This window comes from Aethalodelphis obliquidens, unplaced genomic scaffold, assembly GCF_003676395.1.
Source record: "Aethalodelphis obliquidens isolate GAN/ISIS:26980383/991018 unplaced genomic scaffold, ASM367639v1 scaffold79, whole genome shotgun sequence".
Classification (NCBI taxonomy): domain Eukaryota; kingdom Metazoa; phylum Chordata; class Mammalia; order Artiodactyla; family Delphinidae; genus Aethalodelphis; species Aethalodelphis obliquidens.
Window position 1 is genome coordinate 7,021,867 of NW_020838023.1, and position 21,593 is coordinate 7,043,459.

General features: G+C 40.5%; 1 protein-coding gene across 4 annotated transcripts in view; it reads right to left on the reverse strand.

Moving 5' to 3' along the window:
* The window catches only part of ENPP2 (ectonucleotide pyrophosphatase/phosphodiesterase 2), a 109,041-nt gene that overhangs the window by 19,075 nt on the left and 68,373 nt on the right, over positions 1–21,593 (reverse strand). For 3 of the 4 annotated variants that reach the window (XM_027092546.1, XM_027092547.1, XM_027092548.1), the window contains exons 12-19: positions 16,481–16,589; positions 13,540–13,665; positions 10,249–10,280; positions 9,417–9,544; positions 6,663–6,750; positions 6,411–6,498; positions 5,106–5,290; positions 2,055–2,106 (exon numbers count right to left, since the gene is read on the reverse strand). In XM_027092546.1, the coding sequence (XP_026948347.1) occupies positions 2,055–2,106; positions 5,106–5,290; positions 6,411–6,498; positions 6,663–6,750; positions 9,417–9,544; positions 10,249–10,280; positions 13,540–13,665; positions 16,481–16,589 (808 nt within the window). Of the gene's footprint in view, positions 1–2,054; positions 2,107–5,105; positions 5,291–6,410; positions 6,499–6,662; positions 6,751–9,416; positions 9,545–10,248; positions 10,281–13,539; positions 13,666–16,480; positions 16,590–18,587; positions 18,744–21,593 lie in introns of all 4 variants that reach the window. The other variant, XM_027092549.1, reaches the window with a different exon arrangement.

Consider the following 21,593-nt stretch of genomic DNA (forward strand, 5'->3'; position numbering starts at 1 on the left):
GTGACACAGCTGACAGAACCAGACGTCTCAGAGAAATCAGCTCCCAGCCCAGGGTAGGCGCTCAACAAAAACACGTGAGGGCCCATTTCCATGAAAGTATATAAACTTTAAGCCTCGGTGACATAAAATCATCTAGAGATAAGACACATATTCACCTCTGAGCAGAGCAATGGTGCGGTGAGGTCAATAACTATGGCTGTTTCCAGCCCTGAGAGTCAGTGATTCACCTAGAAGATGCCTCTTATTTTCAAGCTCAGAAGTTTGAGGCCACTGTCTATGCTGACTTGTGGGACTGGTTTTGTCCTATGAGCACACTGTCACGAAAAAACTAAATGAAAGATTTTTTTCCCAGATGGAAATGTTTTAGGACCATGAATAGTCAGAGCTTGAATCAGCGAAAACATTAGAGTCCATTCAAAGTTATCATAATTAACTATTTCATTAGTGACTTTTAGAAGAGAAACATCTCAGTAATATTTCTCTGCCTTGGTGAGTGAATATTTAAAAAACTCAAGTCATGAGACTCCATACTCCTCGATCCTGGCAGCATTGTAATTTTTCCAATTCTAATGACACCGCAGTCCACTAGAGGTTTGATGTCAAACACTTCAAATCACTTCTAGATTTGTGAAGGATTTGTGTACCTTCCATCAACTAAGTCTTATCTCAAAAGCCGTGTTCATCCAATTACATGCCAAAGAGTCTGTGTGTTCTATCATCAAAGAGAGAACCGGGAGGGTGGTGATGTAGAAAGAGAAGAAGAAAAAACATGAAGATCTTTATAAAGAGGGGAAATAAGTCAAGTGAATAAAATATTCCACTGGTTTCCTCAACCTTTACTTAATCAGATTGGAAATGGCACGTACGATAAATAGAACCATATGTAAGCTAATAACTCATGTAACGCTCTCACGAGAACTTGACTACGTGCATCTTTACTGCATGACTTGGGCTGCTGTGCTTGATCTCTGTCTTCTTTTTAATACACTTTTGGTCATTCCCTTGCTGTTACAAGATGCTATCCCACCTGCTGTAGTAACCTGTGTAGGAGCCTTTCCGTCTTCTTCTAATCTCTTCTAATTTTCCTGGGATTTCAAAACCAGAAGGAAGAGCTTATGTGGTAGATTGCATTATTGTTCCTAATTATTTACTGCTCTTTTGTAAAGGATTATATACTCCTACCCATTGCCAAGTGACTTGTAGGACAGTGTCCTTGTGGAAAGAATATACTTCCCTACTCCACTGGTTTCATGTGCCCTACTTTCACCAATGAACTGGGAATGGAAGTGACAGATGCCTCATCAAAGCAGAAGTGTTGAGACCCATTGCCTGGTTCTGCCATTCCTCTTTTCCCTCTGCCACGAGAAGGGCATGTCCCAGCTAGGGGCTGCTCCTTCAGCCTAGATTCCAGAATAAAAAGTACACATGGGGCAGAGCCACACTTGGCCTATAGTCAGCATCCTGAAATATGAACAAGAAATGCACAGCCCACTGAGATTCTCTTTTTTCATCACAAGCTTGCAAAAGTTGACTAATACAGGAGGGTTATTATTGTACGTAAAATAAGAGGAGAATGAGTTAGGGCTCAAGATAATCCTTCTTTGAAGAGAGATTTCTGATTTGGTTCCTTCTGTACATCCCTTCCCATAACATACACACTGACTCTGCAGGTTGGTAAGCTTCAGTAGAGGTACCAGCTGTTACCATTTATAATTGTGACTTCCATTCCCTTCACTGAAGTCCCCATAAGCACCTTAACTTATGACCCATCAGATGCACAATGGTATATTTAATCCCTCTGCTTTTCAGAGGGCTTAAAAGCTATTGAGGAAAAAAAAAGGTAATGGAACTTTTCTGACTTATTACACAGCTGGCAACCTGTGTACATAGAATAAACTAATACCTTTTGCCAGATGGTATAAAAATCACTTTGCAATCCAAATTCGAATTTTAAAAAATATTGTGCTTACACTATGAAGTAAATAAGAAGTCTCTCCAATTTTTGGAAGCTAGAAAACAAAATTATCTGGTTGTTTTTTCCATCAACTCCTTACCTTCTGTAGACCCTTTTATATGAAGGCGTTTGTTGAGTTCATCCAATTTGTTCTTCATGTGTGAAAACCAAAAAAAAAAGAAAAGAAAAGAGAAGAGAAAGCAAATCAGAAACGTTTTTTCTTTCCAGCACCCTTCTCTCTATTTAGTACCCAGCTAAATTCAAAACAGGACCCTAAACTTCATCAATACCATAAACTCTGCAGAGTATTTACTACTTTATCTCAAAATGAAATTTTAGGCTCCATTTCCTAGTGATCTATGGTCACGAATATGTTATTTAATTTCTCCGTGATTTTGTTTCCTTTCCTTAAAAGTGTGGATAATCATGGTACCAACCTCCCATGTCGACAACGACGATTAGGGCGCATATATGTAAATTAATTCGAATATTGCCTCAATATTTCGGATTAATCTCTAGGTACACTAAAGTGATTCCCAAACCAAGTTATGAAATTGCTTTTTCTAAAGCTGAAACATAATGACTCAGCAGTTCTGAAAAGTCACGGCTCAGCAACTCCATCTCCCACTATATATTCTAGAGACACTCTAGCATACGTCTACAAAAAGACATTTGCGGTAATGTCTACTGCAGCATTGTTTGGAAGAACTAACAATTGGAAATTACCAAATGTTCTCAAATAGGAAACTGAATAGAATCGTGATGGTATAATTATATAATTAAATATTAATTATTAATGGTAAAAATGAATGAGCTAAAACTTCACATATTAATATGCATAAATCTCAAAAATACAAGGATGAACAACTAAATGCAGGATACATATAGTATAACAGCATTTACATAAAAATATAAGATATCCAAAGCTATCCCATAGGTTATTTTAGGGAACTATATACTAAAAATTAGTTAATACATTATTTAAGAGATACATATGTATGGAGTGAAAGTATAGAGGCCTACATGGCAATTATATACACTATATTCAGGATATTAGTTACCTTTGGGGTAGAAAGGACGTGGGATTGGGGTGTGGGATGTCACATGGAGTATCCATTCAATCTGTAATGTTTTCTTTCTCACAATGTGTGTATTGAAGTATTCATTTTATTAATCTCTATACCTTTTCAGTATGTCTGTATTTATTTTTTAAGAAAAGGAAAATAGTCTTTTGGAGAAACCCATTGACAAAATAAAGATGATCTAGAACCCCACTAAAACGGCTTAAGGTAAAATAACCAAAATATTTCTTGCTTCGCAGAAGAAAGGTAATTCAGAAAACAAGATACAGCTAATAGATGCCTCTAAAAATATAACTAGAATTCACTTCAAAGACCACTTCCTGTTGACTTTGGCAACTCAACTCCTCCAGCTGAGGTCTTAGAATTACCTACTTTATACTAATTAGCCCTGTTAGTTCTTATCAGGAGCTAAAGTAGGAAGGATTAATAAAGGGAAGGAGGTAGGGAAGAAGAGCAAACTTCCTCCCATGGTGGGCGTCCCACACTGTGGCTCCTAGGCCCCAAGGAATCCTAGAAAGTAGCAAATGGTAGGGGAGGGGGATAGACCAGTGGGAAAATTATTTTCCATTTTTATGAGGTCTAATAGAAAGATCACACATTTGCCTGTAATAAAACCACACAGGCAGGGCTTCCCTGGTGGCGCAGTGGTTGAGAGTCCGCCTGCTGATGCAGGGGACACGGGTTCGTGCCCCGGTCCGGGAAGGTCCCACGTGCCAAGGAGTGGCTGGGCCCGTGAGCCATGGTCGCTGAGCCTGTGCGTCCGGAGCCTGTGCTCCGCAACGGGAGAGGCCACAGCAGTGAGAGGCCTGCGTACCGCAAAAAAAAAAACACACATGCAAAAATAAAATTGCTTTGATTTGTGTTGGAACCCTCTCAACCACTAACCAGTGTTAGTGGTAACACTGGTTGTATCTTGCTGTCAGAAGCACTGATGGGCAACTCTAAAAGGTCTTTGATCAATATAAAATTCAATAAGCAAATCATTACTGAACATGTGTAGTTTGCTTGTTTCAATAACTGTCCAAACACGAGGTGCTGGGTGGTCCCTATCTGCACCCCCAACGCCTGCCCGGCCACACCCTTCCTTACCCTGCTCTGTGCCCTGGGAGACTGATCTCTAGGGACTCATCAGAGAGCAAGCTTGCCCTCTAGCAGGGCTCCAACAATGAGAGGTACCAGCGGGGGATTGGGAGGGGTGGATTTACTCCCCCAGCTTCCCCTCTACCAGGTTGCAGTGCGTTAGCTGCACCCATCTACCAAATTCCGACGTTCCTTCCTATATAGCTCTTTCTCCATGTGCCAGTAACTGCTCCCTCCCTTTATTGTTGAGACCTAGGATTGGTACCCTATTAGCCCCAGGGTACTTCAGCATCCCTCACTGATTTCCCTCTACCCTGCCAGCCTTTGAAACAGTCTTCTCATTAAACGTGATTGAAACAATCTCTTTAAGCCTTCTTTAAAAACCTCTTCTGCATGGGCCATCTGTTTCTTATTGGAACCATGACTGATACACATGTGATCCAGGTTGAAAAAAAAAGAAAAAAATCATTTTGGTTGGGAATTGTGATTCCACAGAATAGCATTATGAATTTTACTTTTTTTTTTTTTTTTTTTTGCGGTACGTGGGCCTCTCAGTGTTTTGGCCTCTCCCGTTGCGGAGCACAGGCTCTGGACGCGCAGGCTCAGCGGCCATGGCTCACAGGCCCAGCCACTCCGCGGCATGTGGGATCTTCCCGGACCGGGGCACGAACCCGTGTCCCCTGCATCAGCAGGCGGACTCTCAACCACTGCGCCACCAGGGAAGCCCTGAATTTTACTTTTTGTTCTTCATTATCTATCCCTGGGCTGTCCAATGTGGGAGCCATGAGCCACATACGGCTCTTTAAATTTAAAGTCACTAAACGAAATTAAAAACTTAGTTCCAAGTGTTCAAAAGCTACATCTGACCAGTGACTACCATTCTGGACAGTACAGATATACCATTCATATCATCACAGAAAGTTCTATTGGACAGCACTGCCCTATACCCAATAGGCTCCTCCATGATAAACATGAAAAATTATTTCTACCTTTGGCTCTACCTTATCATCACAGGTACAGCCCAGGTCAAAATCAGACTGAAGGTACATAATCCCTGGGTAGTTGGGTCTGGTAACTTCCTCTGGCATGGTTGGTCTGAAAGTGTTAGTACGCAGGAGATGGTTCAAACTTCCATGAGTCCCATTATTAGGAGCTGGTTTCAGTCCCAGGAGATCTGACGAGAAGAAAGAAAGGAGCCAGGTACTTTGTAAATATTTTTGATGAGGTATAGGGAGAGTCAAAGCCATTCACCTTCCAAGGGCCTGAAAACTTGGAACACAAATTAGAATAGCATAAAACCAAATTTAGACTGTAGGCTCGCTTCTTACTTCCAAAATCATTCTTGCCTGATCATGTCTTGGCAACAACTTTCTGAAATAGTATGTTCATTGCTTGATTATAAAGAGAGACATTTCCAAAAAGACAGAGTGAAGAAATAGGGCCTTACTTAGCTACTGCCTATGTCTGTGATAGTTACAACCCAGGACCATCAGCCTCAGTATCATTGCCTTTCTGCTTCTCTAAAAGTCTAAGGAGACTTTTCTTCCCGAATTTTGAAGCGGGACTTATAATCAATAAATAACCTCTAGTCTGCCCTCTCATGCACTCCACAGAAGTACGGGGACAAGAGGAGGTTTTGGCCTTGTGCCCTAAAGTGCCGCTGTGAAATGAACAGGCTGATTTCACAGCAAGTGAAATGCTTGCCAAGCGAGCATACAGGGACTTGCCTAAGCTGAGGGGTGGGGCAGGGGCGAGCCAGCAGCCAAGATGGGAAAAGAACCCAGGAGACCCGACTTTCAGACTCCCCCTCTAACCACCAGACTGGCACTCCCTTACTAAATAGGAAAAGTTGTCCTCATTCAGCAACTAGAAACTCAAGGAAGAAAAATAATTAGGCGTACATAAATAGCTGGCCAGGATACAAGCTGGCGAGATTTTAACTGGGCGGCAATGGGAGAGATGGAGGTGGGAGAAAGCTCTGTGTCGAACTCTTGCTTTACCCAGCCTCTGACCATTGGTGTCAAACTGTAATGCTATGTTAGATCAGCCAGAGACTGCCAACAGCAACACTATGAAAACTCCCCGTTAGTCAACTGTTGAAGGAAGACAAAGAAGCCTTAGAAGGGGATGATATTCTGTCTCTTGAACCAATGGGCAAATTACAACATTTTTTGTGTGTGAAAAGATGAGGTGATCCCAGAAAACAGACACCTCATTTCTTTCTCCGACATTGAAAGAAGTTCATACGTTAACTCAAGATTGTTTTCTTGGTTTTGATGAAATAAATGACTTACCACACATAACATTGTAAAGTTCAATGTTTTCAAACGGAGGCACTTTAGTCTTGTACTTAAATGTTGGGCCATAACCTACGAAAACAGTCTTCCAAAAGAAAAGAAAACAAACAAAACAATTAGGCATTGCTAATATCTAGTAGCAACCCTTCCTCGATTTATAAATGCTTTGCAAGCTTCACTCACACCACCATTCCCATCCCTTCTTGGAGTCACTAAAACACACTTCGATTCACAGTTCCAGGAGCATACCTGCATACTGTTGACCTTGTTATCAAATCCATGGTCTCCCTGGAAAAAACATTTTCCCGATGGTTTCTTATAAACATCCAAAGGTTTCCTAGAGTGAAACAATTGTACAATCAGTCAGGATTTCTCATGAAATCATTCTGATTAAAAAAAAAAACCAGTGCACAAAAAATATCTCTAAGGAGTGGATCTTACAAATATATTCTTCTCATTGTAATTGCATCATTCCTGCGCTGACGAAAACATGATGCTGTTCTTTTGCCCCAAGTGCTTTTGCTTTGACAATCAGCCCAGGACAAATTGGGACCTGAAGTCCTGGTCCCCTCCTCAGGCCTCGTGCTTGCACTGAGCAAAGCCCTGGTCACAGGTACAGACACACCTTGTAGATACTGCACGTTCGATTCCAGACCACCACAATAAAGAGAACATCGCAGTAAACTGAGTCACATGAAGTTTTTGGTTTCCCAGTGCATAGAAAAGGTATATTTACACTATACTATATTAAGTTGCAATAGCATTATGTCTAAAACAACAACGCACATACCTTAATTTAAAAATAGTGCTGTCAGAAAAATGTCACCTATAGACTCTCGATGCAGGGTTGCCACAAAGCTTCAACTGTCTGCCTATGTGCTTCACTAGCTCCAGGACTGTAAGACTCTCCACTCTGGGGCCGTGTTTGTCTGGTTCATTTCTACACACCCATCACTATGCTCCATGCTAAGCACACAGTCGGCACTTTAAAAATATGTGATTTTAATCAATGAATGGAGACCTGTATTCTATAAAAATGTTTGCATACAAATTTACCTGTCAACAGATTTACCTAGTAATACCACTAGAGAACATAACTGAGTCATAAGCTTAACATATGTAATAGTGGCATAGCTAAGAAGAGCCAAGCCTCACCTAGACAGTACCTCTATTTAGAAACAGAAAATGGAAACCTTGCTCTCTAGACATCAAAAGCATCTGAGCTCCCTTGTTGAGACAGGAAGATACCTTTTGCTTAGAGTCATGCAGCACTTTTCCAAAACACTTTCATGTTTATTAAGACAAATATTTCTTAAGTACCTATAGGTACATTGCACTGAAGTAAAGTGCTTGGGGGAAAACAAAGAAATTAAACTTCGGGGTCTTTGCTCTTAGGTAAAGTACTTTCAGCTTGGGATAATAAGATATGTGCATATAATAACTCAACAGTGCAAGACATAAGTTGAAAAACTTTACTGCTAATTAAAATGCCTGGCTTTGGTCTACACTAATTTGCTCAACTATCTTCATCTTTTACTTAACTCCTACTCAACTCCCAAGTTTTCTTCATCGAAACCTACAAACGGTACAAATTTGCTCATTCTTCCAAACCACCCCATACTCAGGCAAGCCATTTTGGTCACAGTTTTGTAACTTTTCCTTGAAGACTCCCCATGTCTGTTCTAAATGATCTCAATAATTTCTAGTTTACATACATATCTCTTCACAATCCTACATATTTCACTTTATGTACACCCTGACAATTACAATAGGATATTTGTGTATTTGTCACATGTGTCTCTCTAGATGTTCCATGCTGATTCAAGCTCTTAGAGGACACACATTTTCTTGTTATCTTCTCTCCCTTGTAAATTCATTCAAGTACCAAGCCAGAGTACATCTAGTAGTTGTTCAATTATTGCTAAGTTAATTAAGACTGCGTCTCAGCACTTTTTTAAAGGAGAAAGTCAGAGCAAGAGTGAGTGGGGGACTTCCCTGGTGGCACAGTGGTTAAAAATCCGCCTGCCAGCTCAGGGGACACGGGTTCGATCCCTGGTCCGGGAAGATCCCACATGCCGCGGAGCAACTAAGCCCGTGCGCCACAACTACTGAGCCTGCGCTCTAGAGCCCGTGAGCCACAACTACTGAAGCCCACATGCCCTACAGCCTGTGCCACAAATATTGAGCCCGTGTGCTGCAACTACTAAAGACCCCGCCTAGAGCCCGTGCTCCACAACAAGAGAAGAAACCGCAATGAGAAGCCCACGCACCGCAACAAAGAGTAGCCCCTGCTCACCTCAACTAGTGAAAGCGCATGCGCAGCAACGAAGACCCAGCACAGCCAAAAGAAAAAACAAAAAAAGAGTGAGTAGGAAAGGGCTACCCCCAGGTCTGTGTGAAAGTGATTAAGCTTTGGATAATTAACTCTTTGGAACTGGTTAGAGCTTCCAGACACATCCTACATCAGATTCAAGAGCAAGGAATAGTCTCTTCCATATTGGAGAGTCTTTTGTAGTTCCAAACAAGGCAAACATCTGAAATATTTAAGGCAATGTAAAACACGCCTCTGTTCAGTAACAGAGTAACAGAGGTAACAGAGGTTTTAAGATTAACAACATTTTCTGAACTCTTCTATAAATGTCGCTACAAGCTAAGTTTCGTCAACGGAGGCCAAACCTGTCCAGTGTGGTAAGGCAATGTCCCAGGCATATGTTTGACTTACTCAAGTAATAAGAATAGAATGTAAATTTGAAAAACAAAACAGAGAGACAAACACACAAAGATGCACTGAGAGGCCACAAAGAGCCACCAAGATGCTGAGACCAGGAACACAGAGAGGTATTGTCTCGGGGCTAATTGTTTATCCAGCACACAAACTCTTTGCAAACGACGAGATTTCCAACTGAGATTTCTTTTTATAATGGCTAAGGACCTTAAAGCACTCCAGCTGCCAAAGGGGCGGTTATGAAGATGAGAATCAGGGACAGCCTATCCCCAAGTTACCTTGCAACGTGCCATCTTCGGTCCACCAGTAAATGGATGTCCTCAATTCTTCTGTTGTTGGCATAGTGCAAACGTTTGGGAAGGTGCTGTTTCATGTAAGGCTTAAAGTGCTGATCTGGTTTTTTACACTGAAATAGAAATGGATATTGAACTTCAGATGGAGTGTCTTCTAGAAAAGTCCAAGACATTCTCTCTAGAAAGAGGAAGGAGGTTTTAAGTCAAACGAAAGGCTAATTACTGAATAAATGGCATTTGTCACCCCTATCAAATGATAAAAGCTGAAAACAAATAGATTCAAAGGGGAATAGATAATGTTGAAGAAGACATAGAAGGTTATCAGAGGGGAGTTAGAAATTTTTAAGATACATTCCTGACTCGCGAGACCATCATGAAGAGCAGCTCAAACTCCAAGGCTTTTCCCAAATGCTTCAAATCAGGGAATGGGGAGGTGGGGTGGGAAGGGAGGAGAAGGCATGTTCAGGACCATGTCATTACAGTCTCATGTGCCTTTAAGGTCTCTATCCCGGATGGGAAAACTGTGGAACAGGGTGGTGGGCAGATCTGGTTCAGAAAGAGTAAGGATCTGTTTAATCATGAATGAATACTTTTCAGCCCTAATGGCAAGGTCAAATACTCTCATTTTGTTTTGTTACCAAGACCATTAGGGAGCCTGCAGCTGTCCATGGGCCAGAAAGCTCTTAGGGAAACAAATATACAGGATGGCAGGGCAGTGAGGAAAATGTTCCTCTCAGCCTACAGGGGAGTTGAATACAGGAGATGAGTGTGTGGAAGCTACTCCAAAGGCAGAGGCCTGATGACATGCAATACTTACCGTGAGATTAGCAATAATGACTTTAGGGTCATCTGTTCAAAGAGAGAAGGAGAAAGATTTCAAAAGAGTTGACAGTAATCACTGAGAGAAATCATTTTTGCAGCGAGACACTCGATTCTTTTTTTCTCTCCTAGAAGACCTATCACTTTAGATTTTGTGTAAAATATATGTAAAACTGTGTGTGGGTATTTAAAATTTCAGTAAGTGAAATGTATCTAAATGAGAGGAACAATTCCTATGGTAAATGTCCCTGCTAGGTCCAAGTCAACCTTTCCGGAAGGGAATTCCTCCTTCCAGAGCACTGGGGTATTGCTGGGTAAATTGCTTTTTTAAAATTCTCCCAAATGGTCCCTCTGGAACCTGGATTGAGTTTATTTGAAATTTAACATCAGGAACTAAACTGGGCATTTGGGGCTTTTAATGTAACTTCCTATGTATCTGCAGATCTTTCAAACAAGCCATCATCCACTTTTAAGATGAATCTTCTAATCCATTATTTTTTCTAAAGGGAATTTTTTTCCTCGGTAATATCACAGGTCTAATTACATAGGTGGCTGCCCCTTTCCAGTTGCAGACACACACACGTATGCACCTTCTTTATTTTCACTACCAACAAACAAAGGATATTTTAGTCAATACCCTGAACTAGCTAAAAGCAAAACTATGTAAATGACGGCTGTGTATAAACTGTGGACAGGATTATATTATCTGATGGTCCCCTTTTGGCGGGGGGGCGGGGGGAGAAAGAGGAGATTGTAGGTTGGTTGCATTTTGTTTTGTTTTCCAAAAATTTGCTTCAGCATGTCATTATAGAATCAGCAGAAAAGGAAAGCAGCGTTCAGAAGAGATACCGACAGCCATGAGGCAACCGTCCCTGGACTATAAACATCAGTGGAGCAGGTCATGTCTCTGTCATTTCCTGCTGCGTCCCCAGGGCCTGGTAAGCACTCAATAAACATTTGTTAATAAATATAAATAAATATTTGTTCATGTTTCGTGCAAATGCGTGAATAAGCTTGCCTTGCAGCATAAATATACACTCTTCAAAGACAATGTTCAGCATCTTAGTTCTAAAGCTATGAAATTCGAAGATAAAAAAATGTGGATTCCCTTCTCCTTAAATTGGGGTCAAAATTGAGTTGCATCTTTCAATGACACGAAAATAAGTAATAATGGTAGCAATAATAATTAACCCAAATTGTGTCCATACCATGTTCGGTCTCTGTAAGGGCTTTGCAGGCACTGTCTCTCTGGTCATTCACAACTAGTCTGCTGGAATGTAGGTGCGATCAGAATCCTCACCGAGCCAATTGGCATTTAGAAGGTGGAGGCGGGGGACGAGGGGAACGTGCACACTAGGACCCTGCTGGCAATCTGACTGAGCAAAGCCATGCTTTGAACCTCTACATTCAGTGACCTCATCAACCACAGTCCTCAAAGGGACCAAACAGAATGAGTTCATGTTCTTCGATAATGAAGAAAAATAAATAGCACAGGGCAGTCTTGTGCTCAGATAAATCCCAGAGAACTTCTAGGAAATAACAAATGCCTGAGTCCACGTGTGGGACACCAATCCTTCAATTCTGAAATACTCAGTCTTCTCCTGCTAACAGCTCCCAGAGAGCAGGGGAGGCCCCCAGGACAGGGTAGTGGTTAAGAGTCAGTTAAGCATCTGGGTTTAAATCCCCGCTCTGCCGCTCACTGACTGTCGTCCTCTTAGCCGGTTACTTCACCTCTCTCTGAGCCTTGATTGCCACCGTTTATAAGAGGAGATGATAATACCTAACACACAGGCCACTGGAAGGATTCAATAAAATGTGTATACGTCTGGCTGAAAGAGTGATGTGACGAAAACATCATCGTCATAACTACCATTTACATAGCTTGACTATGTGCTAAACACTAATCTAAGTGAGATGTAGGGAACCTCTCATTTAATGTTCCCCCAAATCCTTATGGTACAGATGAGAAGTCTAAGGCACAGAGTGTTTAAGCAGCTTAAGGTCACAGAGTGAAGCAGCTGGCAAACATTTGAACCCACACATCCTGCCACCGTTGTTTTTGCTCTTAAACACCTCGCTCTCCCATCTCTCATAAAATGTATGAACGTGTTTTTTTAAATACAAGACATTTAATTATTGGTAGTTATCATTTCATTAGCCTTAGGAAAGTTTTCCTTCCACCCCTAAAGCAACCTCCCCATTACTTTTACTGATGTTTTGAAATACTTTTCCAAATAGACAAAAACTTTCTTGCATAAGTCCTAGAATGCAAACACTAGATCAAGAGGTACCGTGGTGACTCTGCAGGCCACTCTGGCAAGGGCCTGCCTAGCTCAAGGGAACAGAGAAGACAGGACACGGAAGATAGAAAAGGCTCGGAAAGGAGAAGGCAGAGACACCAACGTTTTGTTTATTTCACAGCGTTGCCTGGAGCTGACCTTGGAACAGTTCCCATTTCTGTTGACTCAGTAACATCGTTTGGGAAAAACTTAATTTTCCAAAGCTTTATGCTTGGTGCCAATGGTTTCTTATTCCCAAGGCTAAAAATGCTAAAGGATTTTTTTCTTCCCCAAAATGCAGCATGCCTCCAATAAAACGATACACGTCTCCAAAGCTAGGTGGTTGGGCAGCATGTAAAACATCTTAGCCCATAAATCAAAGTTCTCGTCAGTGGCATATCATAACCCAAATGTGTAAAACAGGAGTGATAAGATTATTCCTGTTTATTTTATTTCTAATCTTTCAAAACAGCTGCCACTTTCCAAGGACTTAACAGTTTCTCCTGCTGCTTTCTGTCAATCACTTTTCTAAAGGTAAAGAGTTCCCTTCAACCAGGCTCCTAGGAAGGTTTAGGGTCTGAGGGCACTTTTGCCAACCCTGTCATGGACTCCCTCACTTGAGCTAAAGAGTAAACCTGAACCTCTTGTTGGAAAGTTTGTCTCTTGTAAGCAGAAGTTTATGGTTATACACATGACTCAAATTAAGTGTATTTTTCACATGATAAAAACAAGAGCAAATATTTACATAATGCTACCAGGGGCCAGGAACTATTCTAAGTGATATACATAGATTCATTTTCACAACAACCCTATGAGCTAGTTGTTATTTATCATCCCTTTTTTCAGATGAAAAAAACTGAGGTTTAGAATTTCAATGACTCGTTCAAGTTCACTCAGCTGAGCAGCAGAGCTAGGATTTCCACCCAAGTAGTCTAGCTTCAGAGAATAAACCCTTTCTCACTCCACTAAATTACCCTTCTAACAATTTAGTATTTTAAGAGTCAACTTACATTTAGCATTATTGCTAAATTTGGGTCGAATTCTTCCTAGAGTTCCTGGCACTAAAGTAATGTCATCCACATTAGTTAGGTAATTGCTCAAGAATTCGGTTCTATCACATGTGACATCTTCCATTCCTAAGGGGAGGGAAAAGAAAGTATTTTCAGGCAACTGTAAAATTAAAATCTCCACACAGACACTAAAGGTAACATTCAGGCCTCTCCTTAATTCGTTTTTCACAACTTAACATGAGGATCCCTCTCTTTTGAGGTTCCTTAACTTGACTTTGAATTGTTGAATGTTTCATTATATAATCTTTTCATCAGACATTGCTTTAGTCATATCATCTTGCAGCACTAGAAGGCTGAAAATGCATCATCTCAATTATATTTTAAGTCATTCAGCAAGACCAACAAGATAAAGGAAGTAACTGTGATCTTTAAAAAAAAAATCTATTTACACTGTCATTATGTAAAAGATCTATTCTTTAAAAAAAAAAAATCCCAGATTGCTTTAAACTCTTCCCAGCTAAGGGTGGTGTAAATAGCTGTGTCTCTTTTACAAAATGTCATTTTCCAACTCTCTAATGTATCTCACGACTTGAGTACATAATCACCAGTCCTCACTCTGCCTTCACTGGTGGCCTTGGATGTTACTGACAAAACAATACTGGCAACAAGACAGAGAAAGAAAAATGTCAGCCCCAGTGACCACCCAAACTGAAAAACAAAATAACGCTGAAAACAAGCTGTAAACAATATAATCAGTTAAAACTGAAAGCTAGCAACTAGAATATAAAAAGGGTCTTGGTAGGGAATTTTTTCACCAACAAATATTGCCCCCTCCCACCCATGATTTGTTTCCTGCCTCCCATCAAGGAGAATTTCTTGATCAATATTAAAAAAATAAATAAAAACAAACTCAAATCTTAGAATCACAAGTTATGGAGGCTGGAAGAGAACTTTATTGTCATTTCAGAATTTACGAGATGAGATGAAGCTATAAAGGTTTAATATATTGCTTTGTATAATCCAGTATCCAAATATTTTTTAAGTGGGGAAATTTAAATGATTCTGTAAAGGATTTCCTAAGGTTTTAGAATAAAGAAATATAACTCAGAGTGGCCCAGATATGGTGAAATTCAAATTATCACCTTCTGGGATCCCAGATCCAGACCCCTCTTTTTAAAATATAAATTGGAAGGAAGAGAGAGAAAAACATATCCCAACATAGCACAAGGGTTATAGATCTTGCCTTTTAACATTTAAAATCTCAGGAGGAATAACTGAAGCAATAAACAGCTGTTATGTTCAAGCACAATGTGAATCCAGGAAGGGAAAGTCTCTAAATACATGTTAATGGAGGACTAGAAGAATCTTCCATTTGCTGCCTTCCTAAGTCACTTTAGCCACCCCAGTGGTGAACCATCTCTCTTGCTTTCAAAGTGCTTCTCAAGCATCATCACCCTTCACCCTCCAGACTAACTCTGTGTTGGTGGTATTAGTGTTCTCATTCTACAGACCAGGAGGCTGAGACTTGGAGAGGCTTTTAAGTGGCACAGTGCAATTTGAACTCCATTGCAACTCATTCTTACTCCCAAACCCAGGCTCTGGAACACTAGACAATACTACCTTTTAAGAAAGAGATGCTGTGCCATTTATTCGTCTCAGAAGCCTGCACACTGGCAAGACCAGACTGGAATCTAGCCAAGACTTTTACAGGGCTCCAGCCTGTGATTCACTGGAGCCCATCTACTTCTTAGACATATGGCTCCAACATGTAAGCAAGTGTTCTTGACACCTCTGGGCAACTTAAATCAAATCAGCTGTGTCACAGGCTCCCCATTCTCTGTCTTATCTGCAGCTCTCCACCGAGTCAAACTCATGGAACATGATTTTGCAGATGGTTACATTTAGTCCCTGCAAAAGAGCATATTAGTTCTAGGGTTTTCTTTGTTTTGTTTTTGTTTTAATTTCTTATAGATCTTCTAGAAAATTCTATAAAGAAAACTTCAGGCCCAGAGCAGAGTTTTGATTAGGGAGAGTTATCTGCCCTTCTTAACAGAACTACCAAGTCAACTAATTTTCTTCTTCCAAACCCTCTCCTAGAAGGGAGCAGCCCCATATTCCAGAGCCATGATTTCAATTTGCTAGTTCTGGAAGGCAGAAGGCACTCTCAGTCTGCACACCTGTGAAATAAGAATGCTCTCTGCTGCACCCTCCCACCCCAGCTCTATAGACATGTATGTTTATAATGCTCTTGATCCATACATTTTTCTACTTTATACAGTGATTTAGAAAACAGCTCCCTAAACTGCTTCTTCCTCTCTTAACAGTCTTCTCTACTGATCCAGGGTCCTCTGACTTGGGTCTTGAATTCGCTCAATGAATGCATGGAAATCACTTTTCTCATATGTCACCTCTTTGACAAGAAGCCTATGTCTCCACCTTTTCTTAATCATATTTAGATTTCTTTTTTAGCCACATGAACTCTGTGGGCTCCTTTTGGGGATGTGGCTAGGAGGGATATGTCACATTCACAGAGGAAGCTCTTAATATCACAATCTTTTTTTTTTTTTTTTGTCATGCTGCACAGCGTGAGGGATATCAGTTCCCCCACCAGGGACTGAGCTCAGGCCCCAGCAGTGAAAGCGCCGAATCCTAACCACTGGACCGCCAGGGAATTCCCTGCAACTTTTTAATATGGGACAGATTTTTGTAGGAAGGCTTTTCCTGCGAAGAATAGGAAGATACAGGAATTCCCTGGTTTTGATCAAAATGTATGCAGGGTCATCTCAGGTCATCTCATAATTTTGAGTCACGGTTCGATTTCTTTCTCCATCCTGAAGAAAGGGGGAAGGAGGAAGAAGAATATAACCTGGGATTCTGAGAGCAAGGATTTCCCCAGCACATCAGAAACATTATCTATCTGGATAAAGAAACAAAGCTTTACCATGGTCTCCAACAAAGATGACATTTACACAGCGATGCAGCTTTAGTTGTTTCAGTCCATCCATTAATTGCCCCACTGTTTTGTCAATATCCCTCAGAGGATTTGTCATCTGGAAAAAGGAGCAAATTAGTCCCTGAAGGTTTTTGTTTCTTCCTTTCAGTATCTCATAGATCTTCTACCCCTAAAACATTCTGGAAAGAAAACTTCAGGCCCAGAGGCAGAGCTTTGTCTAGGGAGATTTTCCTGCCTTTCTAAATGGAAACATGGTCTAAGCATTTTTATTTATATTCTTTTAGGAATGTAAAACCTCTCCTCATTCAATCCCTTTCAAGATTCTTTGACATAAAAATAGAAAAATTAAGGGCACTTCTTTTTTTAGAGATAAAATGGCTTTTCTAAAATGTAACAATGTTCTTTAAGTCCAAGAATTTTGAGAGTGAGTCAGATGGACAGTTTAAGCCTCTTGTTCCCTACGTGAAATCACCTAGGCTTTGAACCATGGCAAGAAGATGGAGGCTAAGTGAATCAAAAGCAGTTCTGAGGTTAAATGGTAACCTTCCACTGGATGCCAAATTAGAGCATCATTAATACAAAGAGACCCATCTAGTGTTCCAAAAAACTTACTGTCAATTTCTGACAACAATAGGTTCTTAATAGAAGGACCACTTCTAAGAAGCAAGCTACTACGTCTCAATTTAGTCCCTTTCAAGCTGATTTTGAGTAAAATAAAAATCTACAAGAGTTCAAACTTAAATAGAAGTGAATCATTGAGCTCGTTCTAGAAGGTTTCTTATTTAGCCTAACGAAAACTGAAAACTCAGTTCTCTGAAGAACATTTCCAAAGCACAAGAATCATAATCCATCTCTCACGTTCTTGTTTCAAGTGGAAGTTTCTGATAGAACCTACTAGAGAGTTCCTTCTCCCTCTCATCTCTGTGCAATGGAAAGATTTTCAAGAAACATCCCATCAGACAAACACTTGACAGAACTTCAGCTGAATTGGACAGCTTAGCCACAGTCACACATATCCACTCAAAATGACAGAGATAAGAACGGAAGGGATCGGCATATCTTTTTTCCTCAGACACATAATCTTATCTTCCATTAGCATCTTCTCAGATGACTCTTGACCTTTCCTCATATCATGTCATCAGTAAAATCAGGTGTAAATTTTTTTTTCTTCATGACAGGAGTCAGTGTTTCAAATTCTGTCCCAAGGAGTAAGTCACAAGTGAAAGTTTCATAATGATGTGTGCGGCATAATCTGAAGAGACTAACAGAGGGTAGACTTAGCGGTATTTGCTTCTGAGTAAACTGTGCTCTCCTCTAAGACCTTCACCTAGACAAAGAAATACCAAATGCACAACCTTTGTCAACCCTTGACAACAAATTCATTTTCTTCAGTCAGAAAGATGACTCAGGTTAAAATCCAGAACCTATTTCTTAGTGATTAGTTCAAACCATCATAAATAAGATAGTGCCTCGGAGGTCTCCGGAGGTTTCAAGAAAAGTAACAACCTATAGGCTATTCTGAATGTAATGAAAAGAGTACACATTGCTCATATCTCTATAAGAAAACACACCCAACTCTATCTACCCATTGTTTTCTCTCTCCTTCTGTCTCAGCTCTTCCCTTGCCTATCATCTAAGACCTCTTCTGAACTTGGAAGGTACAGACCACTAATCTAGTCCAATATACTATTGAGTTCTAATCTATACCGTCTCTCAGGATTTCCCCGACTACCTTGCTGGGTTGTTCTCAAGAACCAAGGCTACAAGAAACTGTGACAAATTCTGTGAAAAAGTGCAAGCAAAACCAATAGCTTTCTTAACACTCATTCAAGCCTAAATATTCATACTAGTCTGGGGCAACTAACTTTAAAGAAAGTAGAAGTTGTTGGGTTTTTTTTTTTCTGGCTGAAAGATCAAGAAGTCTTCACATCAGTGTTAACCTCTGAAGGAGCAGATTCTTCTGGACTCAAAGCCAAGGATGACACACCAGTCTTTTTCTTTAACATATTCAGCTGATTTTCAAACCAAGGCACTGAAGGAAACCTTCAACTCAGACCTGCCCGCCACAAAGCGTTGGAACAATAGATAAACTTACTTTGTCCTGACGAGTTTCCGCAGCATAATGGTCCATCCTATGTAATTTTCTTCTTCTTTTCTTTGGAGGAGTAACTGGTCTTTCCTGTCTCCTCTTAGGGGTAACCTTCCTCTTAGGTCTCTTAGCCGGAGTAAAAGGTGAACCATAACTACTGTCCTGTACTGGCGGATAGAGATGTCTGGACTCAGAAGTCGTCTGTCCCTCTGGGTCAGATCATAAAGCTCACACTTTGCCATCTGGGGTCAGTAGAGTCTTAGTTAAAAAAAACTGACTCCTTAAGTGAGAAAAAGTTGGTATGAGGGATGATTCGGGGAACTCTACAGAGAGAAGCCTCCTAGATTGATCTTGATGTTGCTGTTACAGCTTCTTCACTGAGAACAAGTATATAATTTAAGAGAATCTGGTCGTGTGGGTCTCTTTTGGCTGAGGGACCTACTGTGGATAGACCTGAAGGTGACACAGAATCCTGCATTCCATAACTCCTGCGTTACGGAGAGACTGGTCCTTGGCTATGAAAAGCTCTCCATGTATAAAGTACTAGCTGAAAACTAAATGGAATACTGGTCACTTGGTCGTTTCAAAGTGCTAAAGGATTCACGGAGGCGGTTCCAATTCAGATTCTAACAGGTATCTGTTCAGACCACCAACTATATCCAAGCAACTGTCACCTTCATTGGAAAGGATCAGGAAAAGAAATTTTAAACCAAGGATGGAATGAAATATAAATACTAAGCAGTCCTCCTTGGTCATGAATGTACTCCCACAAATCAGCAGAGAGAACTTCCCACTGATAATTTAGGTTTCTGGTAGAGAAGAACTCTGAGCTAAGAGGTAACCATAAATAGAACTAACTGTCTTTTTAAAAATCCTCTTGTAAAATTAGGTCAAATGTAAAAAGTCATCGAGACCTCTTCATCTTGGTATACATAAATATATCAAGAAAGATTCTACTTATACTCTTTCCGTTAGACATTCCCCTTTTAGCGGTGGTTGGGGGGTAGTGGCTATACTATGCATTTGTTTTGAAAACCTAGCAAGCAGTAAAGGCTGACACGTAAACTGTAGATGAGGAAGGTAACCTTTTGGGACTTCCAAATGCTGGAGAAAAACAGGCCCCTGATTTGCTGATGGTGCAAAGGTGAATTAAAGCAGCAAGCCCTGCTGTCTACCTAGCTGATTTCTCTCGGTGGGACTGTTCCGAGACTCATTCAAATGCAAGAAGGGCCAGGAGGAGGAACGATGTTAGTGTATCCAAAAAGGAGGCCATGTGCCATGCGATTTCACTGTTTCCAGAGCAAGCCACTGCAAAGGCATCGCCACAGCTGTCTCATCCTCTCTCTCCAGCAGAGCGATGGAAAGACAGTCCCACGGACTCTGGTTTGGTTTTTTTTTTTTTTTTTAATGCCTCTAGTTTTAGCCAATTCCCCATGAGATGAGAAGCAAAAGGAAAAAAGAGGGTTTACCATTTCATGGTCACCAAATTCATTCAGCTAGCGCTCAAGTCTGCCCATCAGACACTCGGCCATTTGCAAGAGACCTCAACATTCCGAAGGCTCCAAAGGTAGCCCTTCTGATGGCAGCAGGTTAGATGGGCGGCAGGAGAAACAGGATTTTAGTCAAAATGAGTTTTCATCCAGGGATTATATTGCATGGATTTCCTTCTTTGAATGTTAGAGGTTGACAATAGCTAAGTTTTCACTGACCAGCCATACTTTAGTCTGACTTTAGAAGATTTAGCCTGAGGTTATTAAAAGGATGGGAAGGAGATGGGCAACTTTCCCTGCTTTTCAGGATACTTTGCCATCTGGAGGTAGTAACTAGCCAGCCAAAGCTCTGCCTCTAGGCCTGAAGAGCAGCTGAACGGAGAGTCACAGGGAAAGCACAGAAGCTCAGAGAGAAAAAGGTTGCGCCAGTAACCAAAAGCAAGCATATTTTCTGAACATTCATTCACCATTACACTGTGAAACCAGGAGCAATACGCCATTTCTCGAAGCTATTAGCCCAATGTTTGCGAATCGTCCTGAAAAAAGTATACTCAGGTATTAAGCGAATAAAGCACAAACTTCAAGTGTGTTGGAGCACACAACATTTTGCCAGATTGAATCATTTCGATTAAATTTCAAATGCAAGGTGTAAAAGATAACATGTTACTGATTTTAAAAATAATATTTCAGCTACATGCACAATAAGTGTAGATGAGGGATATATAGGTAGATAAACCAATTCGTCTACCACAAAAAAATAGGTTTTGCTGGCTTTGGTTTCATGTTTTAAACTGTTTTGTTTTTCTTTCAGCAAAAAATAAGATTCCTAGAACCAAATGAGAAATCATTGAAATCTGAAAACATCCCTTGCTTGTTCGAGAGAAAGTGACCAAGTTCTCAGGTTATCATAACTGAAGATACATCGTAAGTGTTTTACCCCGTAGATATATGAGAATATCCCAGTTATAAGAAGCATTAACACTAAAAAGAACATAGCATGAATACTTCCAATTCTTAATTCAAAAATACTCAGGAAAAAATGTTTGTATATTTATGAGAATCCTGAACATAGAACCATCATTACAGCAAATTAAAGTGTCCTATATTATGCTTCATTTATCACTGCTCAGGACTTTAAAAGAACCTTTTAGTTTATTTCTTGATCAAAAACACACTTTCAAGTAAGTAATTATAACTGAATTACACATATTAGAAATCCAGAGATGTTAATGAATAAAGAAGATTCATTGCTAAGCCGTATAACTTTTAAGGAAATGAAAATTATAAGAATTATACCTCCTCTGTGTTGTAAAAAGCCAACGTTTGACATAAAGAAAACGTTCTGTGTGGTTTGAACATAGTTATTAATGGACCACTTTGCTTATCTCCTGGACTAAAGGAGAGTTAAATTATTTCCTAGTCTGGGAGTCAGAAGTTCTGTCTCCAAGTTCGCTTACCAGCTGAGCAACTGGAGTAGCTCCTAACCTCTTAAAGTACCGGCCTCTGGCTTTTAAAAGAGCGG